The 13263-nt window shown below is 35.5% G+C and overlaps 1 protein-coding gene across 2 annotated transcripts in view; it reads left to right on the top strand.

The window, feature by feature from the left end:
• Positions 1-13263, top strand: part of SLIT2 (slit guidance ligand 2) — a 399420-nt gene that overhangs the window by 304845 nt on the left and 81312 nt on the right. For both annotated transcript variants that reach the window (XM_069069137.1, XM_069069129.1), the window contains 5 exons: positions 3105-3173; positions 5649-5720; positions 5949-6020; positions 6335-6406; positions 8897-9060. In XM_069069137.1, the coding sequence (XP_068925238.1) occupies positions 3105-3173; positions 5649-5720; positions 5949-6020; positions 6335-6406; positions 8897-9060 (449 nt within the window). The remainder of the gene's footprint in view (positions 1-3104; positions 3174-5648; positions 5721-5948; positions 6021-6334; positions 6407-8896; positions 9061-13263) is intronic.

The following is a 13263-nucleotide window of genomic DNA, read 5'->3' as shown; positions in this document are numbered from 1 at the left end:
GTGTATTAGGAAATAAATTAATATTATGAAAAAAGCAAAAGGCACCAGGAAACTAACTGCAAAATAAAATAGGATAAAAGTCAGCTTTGTGTAGAAGCTAGAGATCCAGCCTCAGAATCAGAACAAGTCCCATGTTGGACACTTACTGTCTGTGTCATGTCACCCTATTCCCTAAATAATTCTCATAGTTGCAAATCTCCCTTGATATAGGAAGTTTTGGGTTTTTTTTTTTCAGGGAGAGGTAGCAGTGAAATCACAAAGTCAAGCAAAAAATAAAGGAAATTGAGTGGGTCAGACTAAAGATAATTTTAAAAGTTTCTTTTACTTTTCAAGATTGTCATCCTATTCTGTAAGAATAGCCTTTCCACTTAAAGTTCCTGTTTTTTTTTCATTCATAACACCATATTTGACTTAAGTCATTTAAGATAAAATACGGTGATCCAAGAGAGTTATTTAATTATTAGATTCCATTTTGCTTCATTTATAATTCTACAGATTTGCATTTGATCTGTCCTTTATAATTTTCTAGGATCACAGATCTGAAGAGAGAAAGGACCTCTGAGGCCTTCTAGTCCAAACCCCTCAGTTTAGAGATTAAGGAACAAAGGCCCAAGGAACTTAAGTCATTTGTCCAAGGTCACAGAGGCAATAATCATCAAAAGTGGGATTCAAAACCAGGTTTTCTAACTCTATCACTGCACTTTCCCCACTGCAATGAATTTTGCCTAAGCATAAAGTAGCACATGGAAATCCCTTAACTATCTTTCATTTCCATTCTTTTAAAGTTTTCATTTTTACTAATTGCAACAATGAATAATCACCTAAACATTTATGCTTTAAAATAGCTTCCTGTCCTCCAAATAATCATTTGATAGTTACACTGCACATGCATTTCTTCTCAAATGTATCTTCCTGAACTTTAGCACTTAAGTGACAGAATTGAACATCCACAAGCAGTAACCTATTATAACCAGGGCTTCAGTGGGCCCCTCATTGCACCCTCCTTCTGCACCAGCTGGTCCCTGCCCTTTTTACTTGACTTCCTCTGAAGAGGACAGGCATCAACTTTAGAAACATTAACTCATTCAATCGTTCATTTGTTCACAAAATATTTACTGAATGCATATATGAGAAATCATAGATAAGGTGTATCTATTCACTATGTTCTTCTTTTGATTGTCATATACACTAATAATGTTTCTGCACAAAATAAACATAAGGTTTCCTATTAGAATAATTTGCACATGTAATAGAAATAGGAAGTCATATATGTTGATATGAATTTTTATAAGCAGACAGATTACTCCTATAGCAGAATCTAACCCCAATGACAAGATCCTTTATGTGAGTGACATATAAGTATAAATAATATTAAATTGTTACATAATTTGGCCCAAGTATAAGTAGGTATTTCTGGACATATTTGGAAACATGGCTTCTGTTCTTTTTAATTATTGTCATATAATTTCCCCTTAATCTTTTTTAACATCTAGATAACAATACCACATATTGAATATTTCTGAATTTCCAGTAAGAGTCTCTATTAGATCCAAAATACCTCTCTCTTTCTCAAGTATATGTGATCCTGTCTCCCTCTAGTGGCTTCAAACCACAGAGAGATGGGGAAAGAACAGAAGAAAGGGGAAAAAAGATGAAAGAAGTAGTGGTCATAGAGCAGAAAATTTGCGTGGGTCTAAGCAGAAATAATGACTGATGTTCCATTTGTATACAAGTATCTATTAGGGTTTTCAGCATCTTATATGTTGTTTTTATAACAGTTTTCATTTCTAAGTACTAGGATCAAATTTTTTATCTTTAGAAACTTCTCAGTTACTCCTCCATATATTAAAAAAAAATACCAGCCTCAGCCTTCACTCTACAGCTTTTCCACAAGAGTGAAGTAGGAGTTGTGACATGTCCAGCATGCCAAAACTGTTTGTAGACACATTCACAGCCAGATGGCTTGTGTTGTTCAAAGATATCTGCATCATTCAGCTTCCATATTCTAAGAAAGAACAGATTGCAGGAGAAGATGTGGCCTTTGGACCAAAATGTAGAAATGAATTTTATCTTTTATTTATTTTTTCTAGTTTGAAGGATAGGATAGGAACTAGACTAGTTATTTCATTGGCCTTGGGACTTCCTGGATGAAGATTAGGCTGAAATTCTATCAATATTTGCTTTGATTTTGTTTGACTCTGACAGGACAGGGTACATACAAATGTACATGTTCATGTGGATATTTTTTCCCATGTGTAAGCTTTCTTTGTGTATTTGACCAGTTTCAGGTTACAATGCTGAGTACTCAATATGGTGGTTTGCCATCTCCTATTAAAATTACTAATGATTAATCATGTATTTGTAAAATTTTACATTCTGAACAACATGAAGCCTTATTATATTAAAGTATAACTAAGTCTACCAGAGCTGTGGAAGAGGTTAAAAAGCACTGGTTTGGAGCCAGAATCCTAACTGTACTATTTACTCTCTATATGACATTGGACATGCCACTCATGCTTTCTAAGCCCATTTCCTTATCTTTAAGATGAGGGATGAAAGAAATCTTAGAAGCTTTCTATTTACATCTAGCCATCTCTAAATGAGATATTCTCTGATATAAGTCACAGTGTCTCCATTCCTAAGATTATCAGTGTATATGGATATGAGAATAGTATAATAAATCTCTTCTTCGTTGGTGAGTTTCTATTAATAGTCACTGTGTCCTTGGAATCAGACTATGTGACCACAGACAATAGAAATGATGAACAAAACATTTGGTTGACTAAATTCACTGGGACTATGTTAGTGTCATGTGAATACATAGGTACTTGACTCTATCAAGTTAACCATGGGGAAGCGAACCAACTAATCTGTCCACAGCTGGATGAATTTGACCTAAGTTTAACACACACACACAATCAACCTGATTAACAGATGTAATCTTTTCTTCACCCTTAAGTAATGGATCCCCACTGAAGCACATGTTGTCATGAAGTTAAATTGTGTAATCCCTGGCCTCAATTAAGAATGAAATATCATTAAGCTAATATGTTTTGACATTGCTGTTATTTTAACATGAATAATGTATTTTTCTTTGTATTTAGGTATTTGGATGGGAACCAGTTTACCCTGGTTCCCAAGGAACTTTCTAACTACAAACATTTAACACTTATGTGAGTACCTTTTTTCCCCAATATTTTTCTTCTTTAGGCTTTCTGTTCTGTTTAATGAAATGGGGTGGGGGGTGTGAGTGGAAGAGAGACAGGGAGGAAATTGTAGGAAATGTCGTGAACCTTTCAGATAATATAATTCCTTCACAGACAGATGCCTGCAGCTTCTCTCATTTAAGTTCTGGATCATAAGCCACATCTTGAAACATGTAATATGTATCAGACTATGATGGAGTCCTAGAGCAGGGTTTCTCCTTCAGTTCTTGGGGAAACACAAACACAGTGATGTCTTGTCTGGCTACACATAGAGTTGTATAAATAGTAATGAAAATATGAAACTTCCACTGGCAAAGAATCGAGTCATTTTTGTGAGCTCTCGTTTAAAAAATAAAACCAAGAACATTCTTGATTCTTGATCTCATGTTATACACTGAAGAAGAAGACCTTTCATAATGGAAAATAATGACCATCAGGAAAAGCTGTAGAATGAGCATTGTCTTTGGAGCTAGAGAAAAAGGTTAAAATCCTGTCTCTGTCCCTTAATCTGTATGACTTTAGGCAAAGTCATTTCAATCCTTTAAGCCGAAGTTTCTTCATTTATAAAAGGAGTGTAGCCAAATGCCCTCAGAGATCCTTTTCACCTCTAAATCTATGAGCCTATGATATAATATTTTCAGTTACAAAGCATTTTGCATGGATTAGCTCCTATAATCCTCACAAGCAATCTTATGAGTATTACTGCCATTGCATTCATTACTGTCAATATTTTACAGATGATGAAACCAATATTCACAGAAGTTAATTGACTTGTCCACAATCATGCCACTATTAAGACTCCCTTGACAAGGCTGATTATGTCTGCTGAGTCTATTTTTTTATTTAATTTATTAGTCTTTAAATTTTTAGACATTTTCATCATGTAAGCTAAAGCACCTCATTGTTACAAATTCTTCTTTAAAATCTCTTCTTCAAATAAACTTATTACAATTATATCATGGGTTACAAAAATAACTTCATTCATCCTTCTCTTGTGGTAATGTTTTACTGACATTCTCTCTGGTTTAATATTAGACAACATAACCTTTTAGATCATATTATTAAGTCAAAACAGAGTCACATAAATATTTTACCCTATTTGATATTTGGATCTTTTATCATTTGTACTTTAAAATGAAATATCTAAATATAAAAATTCAGGTAATCATATGTATAATATTTAAAGAGCAAATATATTTTCACCATTTTGATTGCTATAGCTTTGGAGTAATAAGCATGATAAATGTTAAGGCACCAAACTGGTAACATTTTTTCATTTTAATTTACTTCTATAGAATTCTACAAGGATTTGAGAGATTTATGATGGGTCAGTGTGTTTATATGAAAGTACATGCCAGATGGCTAGGTAACAGGAAATATGTTTCATAGCTAAATAAAAATTCATTCTCCAGGATGGGTTTGGTGAAATTATTGTAGGTCAGCTGATGTGTTGAAATCATTTTCAAGGTTGTACCAATTGATAATGATCTTCAAGTAATTTAAGTGTTCCTACATGAAAGAGGAATTGGACTTTTCAAACTTGGTTCTAAAAGCCAGAACTAAGACAAAATAGAAGTTGCAAAGACAGATGTCAGTTTTATTCAGGAAAACCTTCCTAACAATTAGAGCCCTCCAAAATGGAAATGGCCTCCTATGGGAGGGAGACAAGACTTCTCCATTCCATGAGTTCTTCAAGTATAAACTAGGCTGCTAAGGAATATAGAAAACAGACCCTCATTCCAAGAGTTCTTTAAGGGGAAGCTAAATGAGCTTTTGTAATGGATGTTATATAAGGGGTTCCTGTTTGTATATGGGTTAAATTAGATGCTATCTGAAGTATCTTTTGATTCTGAGAACCAGTAATTCTGTTTTTAAAAATAACATTTTGAAGAAATATGAACAGATTTGTTTGGATGGGGGGAAATGTAATTATGCTTGAGGAAGAAAAAATCAAAGATCTTCAAAAACAAGTAGTTCATGGAATATATAGAAAATAGGGGGCAGCTAGGTGGTGCAGTGAGTAAGAGCACTGGCCCTGGAGTCAGGAGGACCCGGGATCGGTTCCTGCCTTAGATACTTAACACACACACACAAAAATAAAAACTGGCCATGTAACCTTGAACAAGTTACTTAACCCCAATTGCTTTAATAAAAAAAATCAATATTTGTATCAAAGTCTTTATTTTGTACTCGATTATAAATTTAGATACAATATGCCTTGCAATTATGTTTTAAGGTAATAAAGTAGTCAATTTAAATGACCCCTTTATTAAATTGAATATATTTTCATTTATCAAATTTAGGCTTCTTTTATTTTCAGGTACTCTGGAGTAATAATTTGACCATTCCTACTAACAAAAACAATACTTTCTTCCAACTGTTTCTAACATTTTCTAATTTTTGCCTTGTTCCAAATGACTAAGTTTCTGCATTTTTTTGTAGAGATCTAAGTAACAACCGAATCAGCACACTTTCTAATCAGAGCTTCAGCAACATGACACAGCTACTGACCTTGTAAGTTTAAACTTGTAACACTGAGTATTAAAAATGTACAAGTCATATTGAATAAAATTGATGGCTGGTAGACAAGTAATAGGAGAAAAGTATTAAAATCTTATTTGGTCTAGAAGCCTAAGAAAAAACCTATTTTCCTAACTGCTTTGGATACAGAAACTATATTTGGTTATTTTCTGTTTCTCTCATATTTTATTATCATAAAAAAACTATCATATATATTTTCAGAATTCTTAGTTACAACCGTCTCCGATGTATACCTGCTCGGACCTTTGATGGGTTGAAGACTCTTCGTTTACTGTAAGAATCTTTCATTTAATAAAATGTCATTTTATACAAGCAGCCCATTTTACTAATAATGTCCTTAGTAGTTTGTCTTATTAATTCCTTCCCTGATTGATTGGGGATTGGAAAGACAGAGTTAATTTACCTCTGGAAGTGGGGGGAAATGAATGTCTTAGCATGCCATAGAATAAGAAACTCTGCTTTGGTCAATTATAGATTCATTTTGTTGGATTAGGTATGATACATAAGATAAATTATTTTTAACGATACCCTAAGTTAATTATTCAAAAAAACAGAGAAGGTTTTATTTGGCTATTTCTTATCTTTAGATCTTTACATGGAAATGACATTTCTGTTGTACCCGAAGGAGCTTTCAACGATCTTTCTGCCTTATCACATCTGTAAGTAGTTCTTCCATAAAGAATGTTAATGTCTATTTAAGTAAATTAAAGTTTCTTATTTGTATTTGAAATAAACATAACTTGTCTGCTCAAAATCTCAGCATATTGAGTCTTCTCACAAAATGCAAGGCACTCAAATGGCTTGAAAAGATGTCTCACTATTTTAGTATAAAATACATTTTTCAGTCTGCCAATCAAAAGTGAACCCAAGGTTGATTAACTAATTAGTAAGAGCAACAATGAGGACTAAGCAGATCTTAAAACACTACAAATTAAAATATAGAGAATATTGTAAATAGATTACCTCATATTAAGGAAGATTGAGCTTGTTTCTTCTCTTCCATAGATCTAAGAATAATACCTTAAATATGAATAAAAATACTATTTAAAATATTCAGATTCTTATCTACTAAGTTTCATTATGATATAGCACAAATTCCCTGGATACCAGAATCAACCTCCCTGTGATCACAGTTTCTAAATGGGAGGTTGAAAATTCAATAGGAACCTACAGGCTATGCAGGGGGACAGAGTTAGGAATTTGTCGGATTTTTTTGGTTTATTTGTTTTTAGTGTTATTGATTTGGCAACTATGTGAAAAAATGAATAGGCAAGAAGAGAGACTTTGCTCATCCTCCCGCATCTGAAGTGTTGTGTTCAGTTCTGGGTTCCACATTTAGGAAAGGCATTGATAAATTAGAGGGTGTTCAGAAGCAATCAACCATCATAATTAAGGCGGTCACAATTAGACCGTGTAAGGACTGGTTGAAGGAACTATGTATGTTTAATCTGAAGAAGAGAAAATATTGGGGGGAACAAGATATTGTCTTTAAATATTTAGAGGGCTATTGTATTGGGAGTGAGAAAGCTTGTTTTGGTTTCATCTGAAGGAATAGAGGTAGGAGTATATAGAAGAAATTGCAAAAAAAGGAAAAAAAATAAGTTTGATACTAGGAAAAAGTGCTCAATAGTTAGAATGGGCTGCCTTAGGAAGTACCAAGTTCCATTTCTTGGGTATTTTGTAAAGGAAATTTTTGTTCAGATATGAATTGAACTAGACAGTCTCTAATATCCCTTCTAAGATTCTTTAATTCAGTGGCAAATATATCATGGGCTTGGTCACCATTTTGAGAACTCAGCAACTCACACTCATGTTACTAATGTATTTTTAATTCTTAACGTTAAAGCTGGTTTATATGAGGGATGCATTATGGTAGTCCCAAGCCTTTAGTTTTCTGTAGACATTTCTATGAGAATTTTAAGTTTATTGGACTGTAAAACAACTACACATATTTTTCTGAGCTAGTTGAAAGTCTTGATGTGTAATTTTTCTAGATGACTCACCAAAACTGAGACTGAAAAAAAATGTAGTTAAATAAATACTGAAAGTCCTTCATTTCCATGTTGTGAGAAGTAAGTAGTTTCAGTGTTCTCATTTTCTTGGTTCTCCTATTAGAACCTTTGGTCTGTACTATAACTACAGGGATACCTAGGAATTAGTATTTGCTTAAGAGTTTTTATTCCTAATTATAACCTGGCTTTTGAGAAAGAATCCTTGAATAGAGAGTTAGGAGGGAAAATAGGGATTCTTGAGTCTGGTTTCCCACATTCTGCAGAGATAAATCACGTTCCAGAAGAGTGAAATGATTGTGGCCCCAGTCGGATAGATAACCAATGGATAATCCTGAATTATGATTGCCTATCCACCAGCTCCACTTTTCACTATGCAAAGCTGCCTCTCTTTTATGTTGTTTAATGTCAGCCACATCAGCTGAAAAGATCCAAATTCATATTAGTACTAAGTCTCTAAATGCCATATGCATAAAATTCAAGTATTTACTCCTTTCATAAGGCAGTGTGGCATGGCAGATGGTTAGCTTTGAAGCTAGGAAGACCTGAATTCAGGTTCTGCCTTGACATGCACTGTGAGACCCTGGACAAGTCACTTTTCCTAATGGTGCTCTAGGAAACCATCTTAAGACTTAATTTGTAGAAAAGACATCAGCCTGCATTGATAGAAGGCGTTCCTATTCCTTATACCAATGAACTCACAAGTCTACCATTTGTTCCTATAAGGACTATATATAGATATCTCAATTTTCTTCCAAGTTAGAAGGCTAGATTTGAAGTTGAGATCTAGAAAAATATCTCAGCTTTGACACTTAATGATGGGCAAGTTACTTTGCCTCTTAGAAGTTAATATCTCAATAATCTCTGTTTTTTCATTATAGAATTTAATTAGCTTCACCATCTAGGAAATATCAATAATAGTGCTTATATTACCTCCACAAAGTACTTTGTAAATATTAGTCTAATAGAAATGTAAGTTATTATTGCCTTCACGATTATTACCTTCATAGATATGTCAGCTCTTACTGAGTTAAACAATGGAGATATTCTACTGTTACCAATTTGATTGACTTATTGTAATGAAAAAGCCAAGACCAACATATTTTGTCTTGTTCTTGTCGTTTCTGTGCTCTTTCTCAGAGCCATTGGTGCCAACCCTCTCTACTGTGACTGTAATATGCAGTGGTTATCGGACTGGGTCAAATCAGAATACAAAGAACCTGGAATTGCTCGATGTGCAGGTCCTGGGGAAATGGCAGACAAACTGCTACTCACAACACCATCCAAAAAATTTACATGCCAAGGTACACTTTTTTTGATTGCTGATTATACAGAAATTTAGAAAAAATTATTACACGAAAAGATACTACCGTTCCATTGTAAAATGTGTATAACCTGGCAGGCTGATATATTGTGGCTAGTAATTTCTTTCATGCTTAACTGGGCCCAAAGTCTGGCCTTTTCAATAACCATAGCAACTGTCTCCTGGGATCTCATTTTGTAAGAAAAAGCTAAGTTATTCAAATATGATTCACTTTAATTAAAGAAAAGATCCCATTATTCTTTGGCAAGTACTAAGCTGTCTTTTAAATTGGGGGAGGGAAAGGGAACCAACAAAATGAGTCTAGTTTCTTTTTTTAACATAAAACATCTCCTCCCTGACCAAAAACGTTTCTTCATTCATGTGGCCTCTAACAGACTCTTACTCTTCTACTTTCACCCTCCCACCACTTATGCCCTGTTTCTAGAGATTCCAGGGCCCTGTCATTTTCTGATACCAGGTAAGGTAATAAATGGATACTCTTATGTGTTGAAATTGAACCTTCTGACTTCCCTAATGTAATCCAGACTTTCCATTTTCAGCCTCTTCTCTCCCTTTGGTGTATGTTTTTGGTGAATTCTGGGTACTCTTCCATATTTAATTGTTTTTATGTTACACAAGAGTTACTAATTGCTTGAAAAAAACACTTGTGGTATACATGACAACTCTTGGACACTGGAAAAGTCAATAAGTCAATATTAATGGAACAACTTGCTATCAGAACTGTGGGGGATAGAATGAGATATAAAGTACAATCCCTGCCCTCCAGGAGCTTACAAGTGATAGGTGGGAAGAATAGGAAGACTTCAGGCTGTAGATTCTAAAGGCCTGAGCTGGAGGACTGACTCTGCTGCTAATTGGCTGCTTGACCTTCAATACATAGATTCATCTTTTTGGCTTTTCTTTCCTCTTCTTTAAAGTGAAGGAGTTTTGTTACGTGATCTTAAAGGGTCTTCTAGCCCTAAAATTGTATGAATCTTTAAAAACAAGCAATAGAATTGGGAACTGGAAGGGACCTTGGAAATCATCTAAGTGAAGTTCTTCATTTTACAGTTAATGGAACAGATACCTAGAGACTGCCTAAGGTCACACAGATAGTAAGTAGGGGAGCCAGAATGCGAAATTGAGTTCTCTGATGCCACGTAGTATGCCCCTTTACACTACTCTGTGCTTTGAGAAACAAGATCTAAATTTCTAAATAAGTAAAAACTGATAAAAAATGAAAATGAATTTGAGATAGTAGTACCAAATTATTACTAAATGGATTCTTTAACATTAAATAATTAATGCTAAATTAAAAGCAGCTATTGCTACAGACCTTCAATCAATAAGCCAAAAACAAGTTATTTTATCAATTATCACATGCTAAGTATCGTGCTAAGTGTGGGGACCACAAAGACAAAGGAAAGACAGACCCTGTCCTCAAGGAGCTCATGCTCTAATGAGTGAAATAAAATGTACTTATACAGAGTGTCTCAAAAATTTTAGTGCAACTTTAGGCTTTCAGTTTTGAGACATCCTGTATTCAGGGATACAGCAGATATACCAAATGAAAACAGGGTAATTTGAAAGAGGAGATCAGAAATGACTTCTTATAACAAGGTAACCAGTGCTTAGCACAGTGCCTGGCACATTGGGTAGTTAATAAATCTTTATTGATTAGTTAGACTTAAGAGTTTTGAGAGAAACCAGGTATTCTAAGAATCAAAGGTAAAGAGGGAGAATAGTCCAGGCATGGGGGTCAACCAGGACCAAGGCAAGGAGAGAGGAGGCATGGTATTCTGTGTGAGTAGCAGCAAATAGACTGTACCTCTGAACTGAGTACATAGAAAGAAATAATGTATGAGAAGCTTTGAAAGGCAAAGAAGATTCAAGTTATGAAAAATTTTACATTCCAAATGGAGTTTATATTTGACCATGGGATCAAATATAATATAATAGGGAGAAACTAGGGTTTGTTAAGTAGTGAAGATGGCATGGTCATATCTATACTTTTGGATAAATCATTTTGTCAGCTACATGGAAGACGAGATTTGAGACAGAGAGACCAAATAGGAAGTTATTGCAGTAACTCAGGCTAGAGGTGATGAGCTTAAAGCAGAGTTGTAGCTTTAAGTGGAGAAGAGACCCATGGAAGAGGAGGAGATGTTGTGGTGATGGGAATGTCAAGATTTGGCTGGTGATTGTCTATATGGACTTAGTGAGAATGAAAAGTTGAGTTTGATACTGAAGTTGTGAATTTGGGTGACCAGAAGGATGATCATGCTTTAGACAGAAATAGGGAAATTCCAAAGGGGACTGAGTTAGAGGGAGAAATAATGAGTTATCTTTTGGACATGGTATGTGGTGGGGGGGTTGTTTTGTTTTTGCTTTTTGAAGGGGGGAAGGCAGGGCAATTGGGGTTAAGTGACTTGCCCAAGTTCACACAGCTATTTAGTGTTAAGTGTCTGAGGCCATATTTGAACTCAGGTCCTCCTGAGTCCAGGACCGGTGCTCTATTCACTGAGCCACCTAGCCACCCCTACATGGTATGTTTGAGATATCTATAGGACATCCAAGTTGAAATGTCTGGTGGTATTTGGGGACATGAGACTAGAACCTCAGGAGAGATATCAGAAATGGATCACACTTGAGACTCAGATAGGAAAGGCCTGAATCAAAAGTGAAAACAAAGGAGATGATGTTGAACAGAAAGGCAAGAAAGGCAATTCCAGTGGGTGAAATGTTGTGACAAAAAGCACCAAGACAGAAAATCACAAAAAATATCTGAGAGATGAGTGAGGAAATAATCAGGACTTGAGTAAAGATTGGAAAAGTGGATTGGGACCAGAATGTGCAGGGCTATATGTGCCTGAAGAACAGTGCCCACTTTAAAAGGAGAACAGTGACCCAAGACAGTTTAAATTTGATTCTGATTATCTTATACATTAGCAAATCATTTGATTTTCATTTGTCTTTTTCTTCAGTAATTTTTTCAGTCTTGTCCCGCTCTGTGATCCCATTTGGGGTTTCCTTGGCAGAGATACTGGAGTAGTTTGCCATGTTCTTCTCTAGCTCATTTTCCAGATGAGAAAACTGAGGCAAACACAAGGTTAAGTGACTTGTCCAGGGTCATACAGCCAGTAAGTGTCTGAGGCCACATTTGAACTGAGGAAGATGAGTCTTCTTGTCTCCAAGCCCAGCACGGTATAAGCTGCACCCACCCAACTTCTTTCATTTATCTTGAATGATAGCAAATGGTAATAGCAATCAATCAACAAAGCTACAGAACAGATCAAATTAAAGCCTTCTTTTGATAAAGTGTGAAGCTTTGTAGATATTAAGGACAAAAGAAATAGAACTTTTTGACTGGGCTTTTTTTTTTTCTATCCAGATTTTAATCCCTTAGTGCCTTCTTTAGAGTTATAGAATATTAGAGCTGCAAGGGTCCTTAAAGATTGTCTGAGAATCTTCTGATCCGGAGCCGAAAGGGACCTCAGAGGTTACCTGGTCCAGCCTCCTCATTATACAGATGAGGAAACATCTCCAACTAATAACTTCCTCTGCCTGTGAGACAAGGGAAATTATTATGCCCTTAGGAACTGCTTTATAGGTCATTTACTTAGTATTTTTCAAAAACTTGCAAGCAAGTACAGTGAATTCTCATAATTCAGACTCCACTGATCTAAAATTTTAGATTATTCCAGCAGCAATAGGACCCAAGTTAACTTTTGTAACAACTGTGAAGAAATGTTTTTCAAGCAAATGAATAACCTAGATAAGGTTGCTAAAACAGTATTTAAGCTACTTTAAAAAAATTTTTATCATCTTTAGACATTTTGAAGAATCATTTACTTATAAATTAAACAAATTACTCATCCATTAGCTCATGTTCTCTCTCTTTCCCTCTCTCTCTCGCTACCCCCTCCTCTTTCTTTTTCCCTCTCCCTCTCCTTTCCCTCTCCCCCCTCCTCTCTCCCTCTCCTCCCCTCTCTCTCCCTCTCTCTCTCTCTTTCCCCTCTCTGTCTCTCTGTCTCTCTGTCTCTCTCTGTCTCTCTTACTCTCTCTCTCTCTGTCTCTCTCTCTGTGTCTCTCTCTCTGTCTCTGTCTCTGTCTCTCTCTCTCTGTCTCTCTCTCCTTTCTCTCCCCCTCTCTCCCTCTCCCTCTCTCACACTCTCTCCCTCCCTCTCTCTCTCCCTCTCCCCCC

The sequence above is a fragment of the Petaurus breviceps genome, unplaced genomic scaffold, assembly GCF_028583685.1.
Source record: "Petaurus breviceps papuanus isolate PSGF00001 unplaced genomic scaffold, PetGlider_PUasm1.0 140, whole genome shotgun sequence".
In the NCBI taxonomy this organism is placed as follows: domain Eukaryota; kingdom Metazoa; phylum Chordata; class Mammalia; order Diprotodontia; family Petauridae; genus Petaurus; species Petaurus breviceps.
Note: the sequence above shows the minus strand (reverse complement) of the source record. Positions and strands in the feature narration are given on the sequence as shown.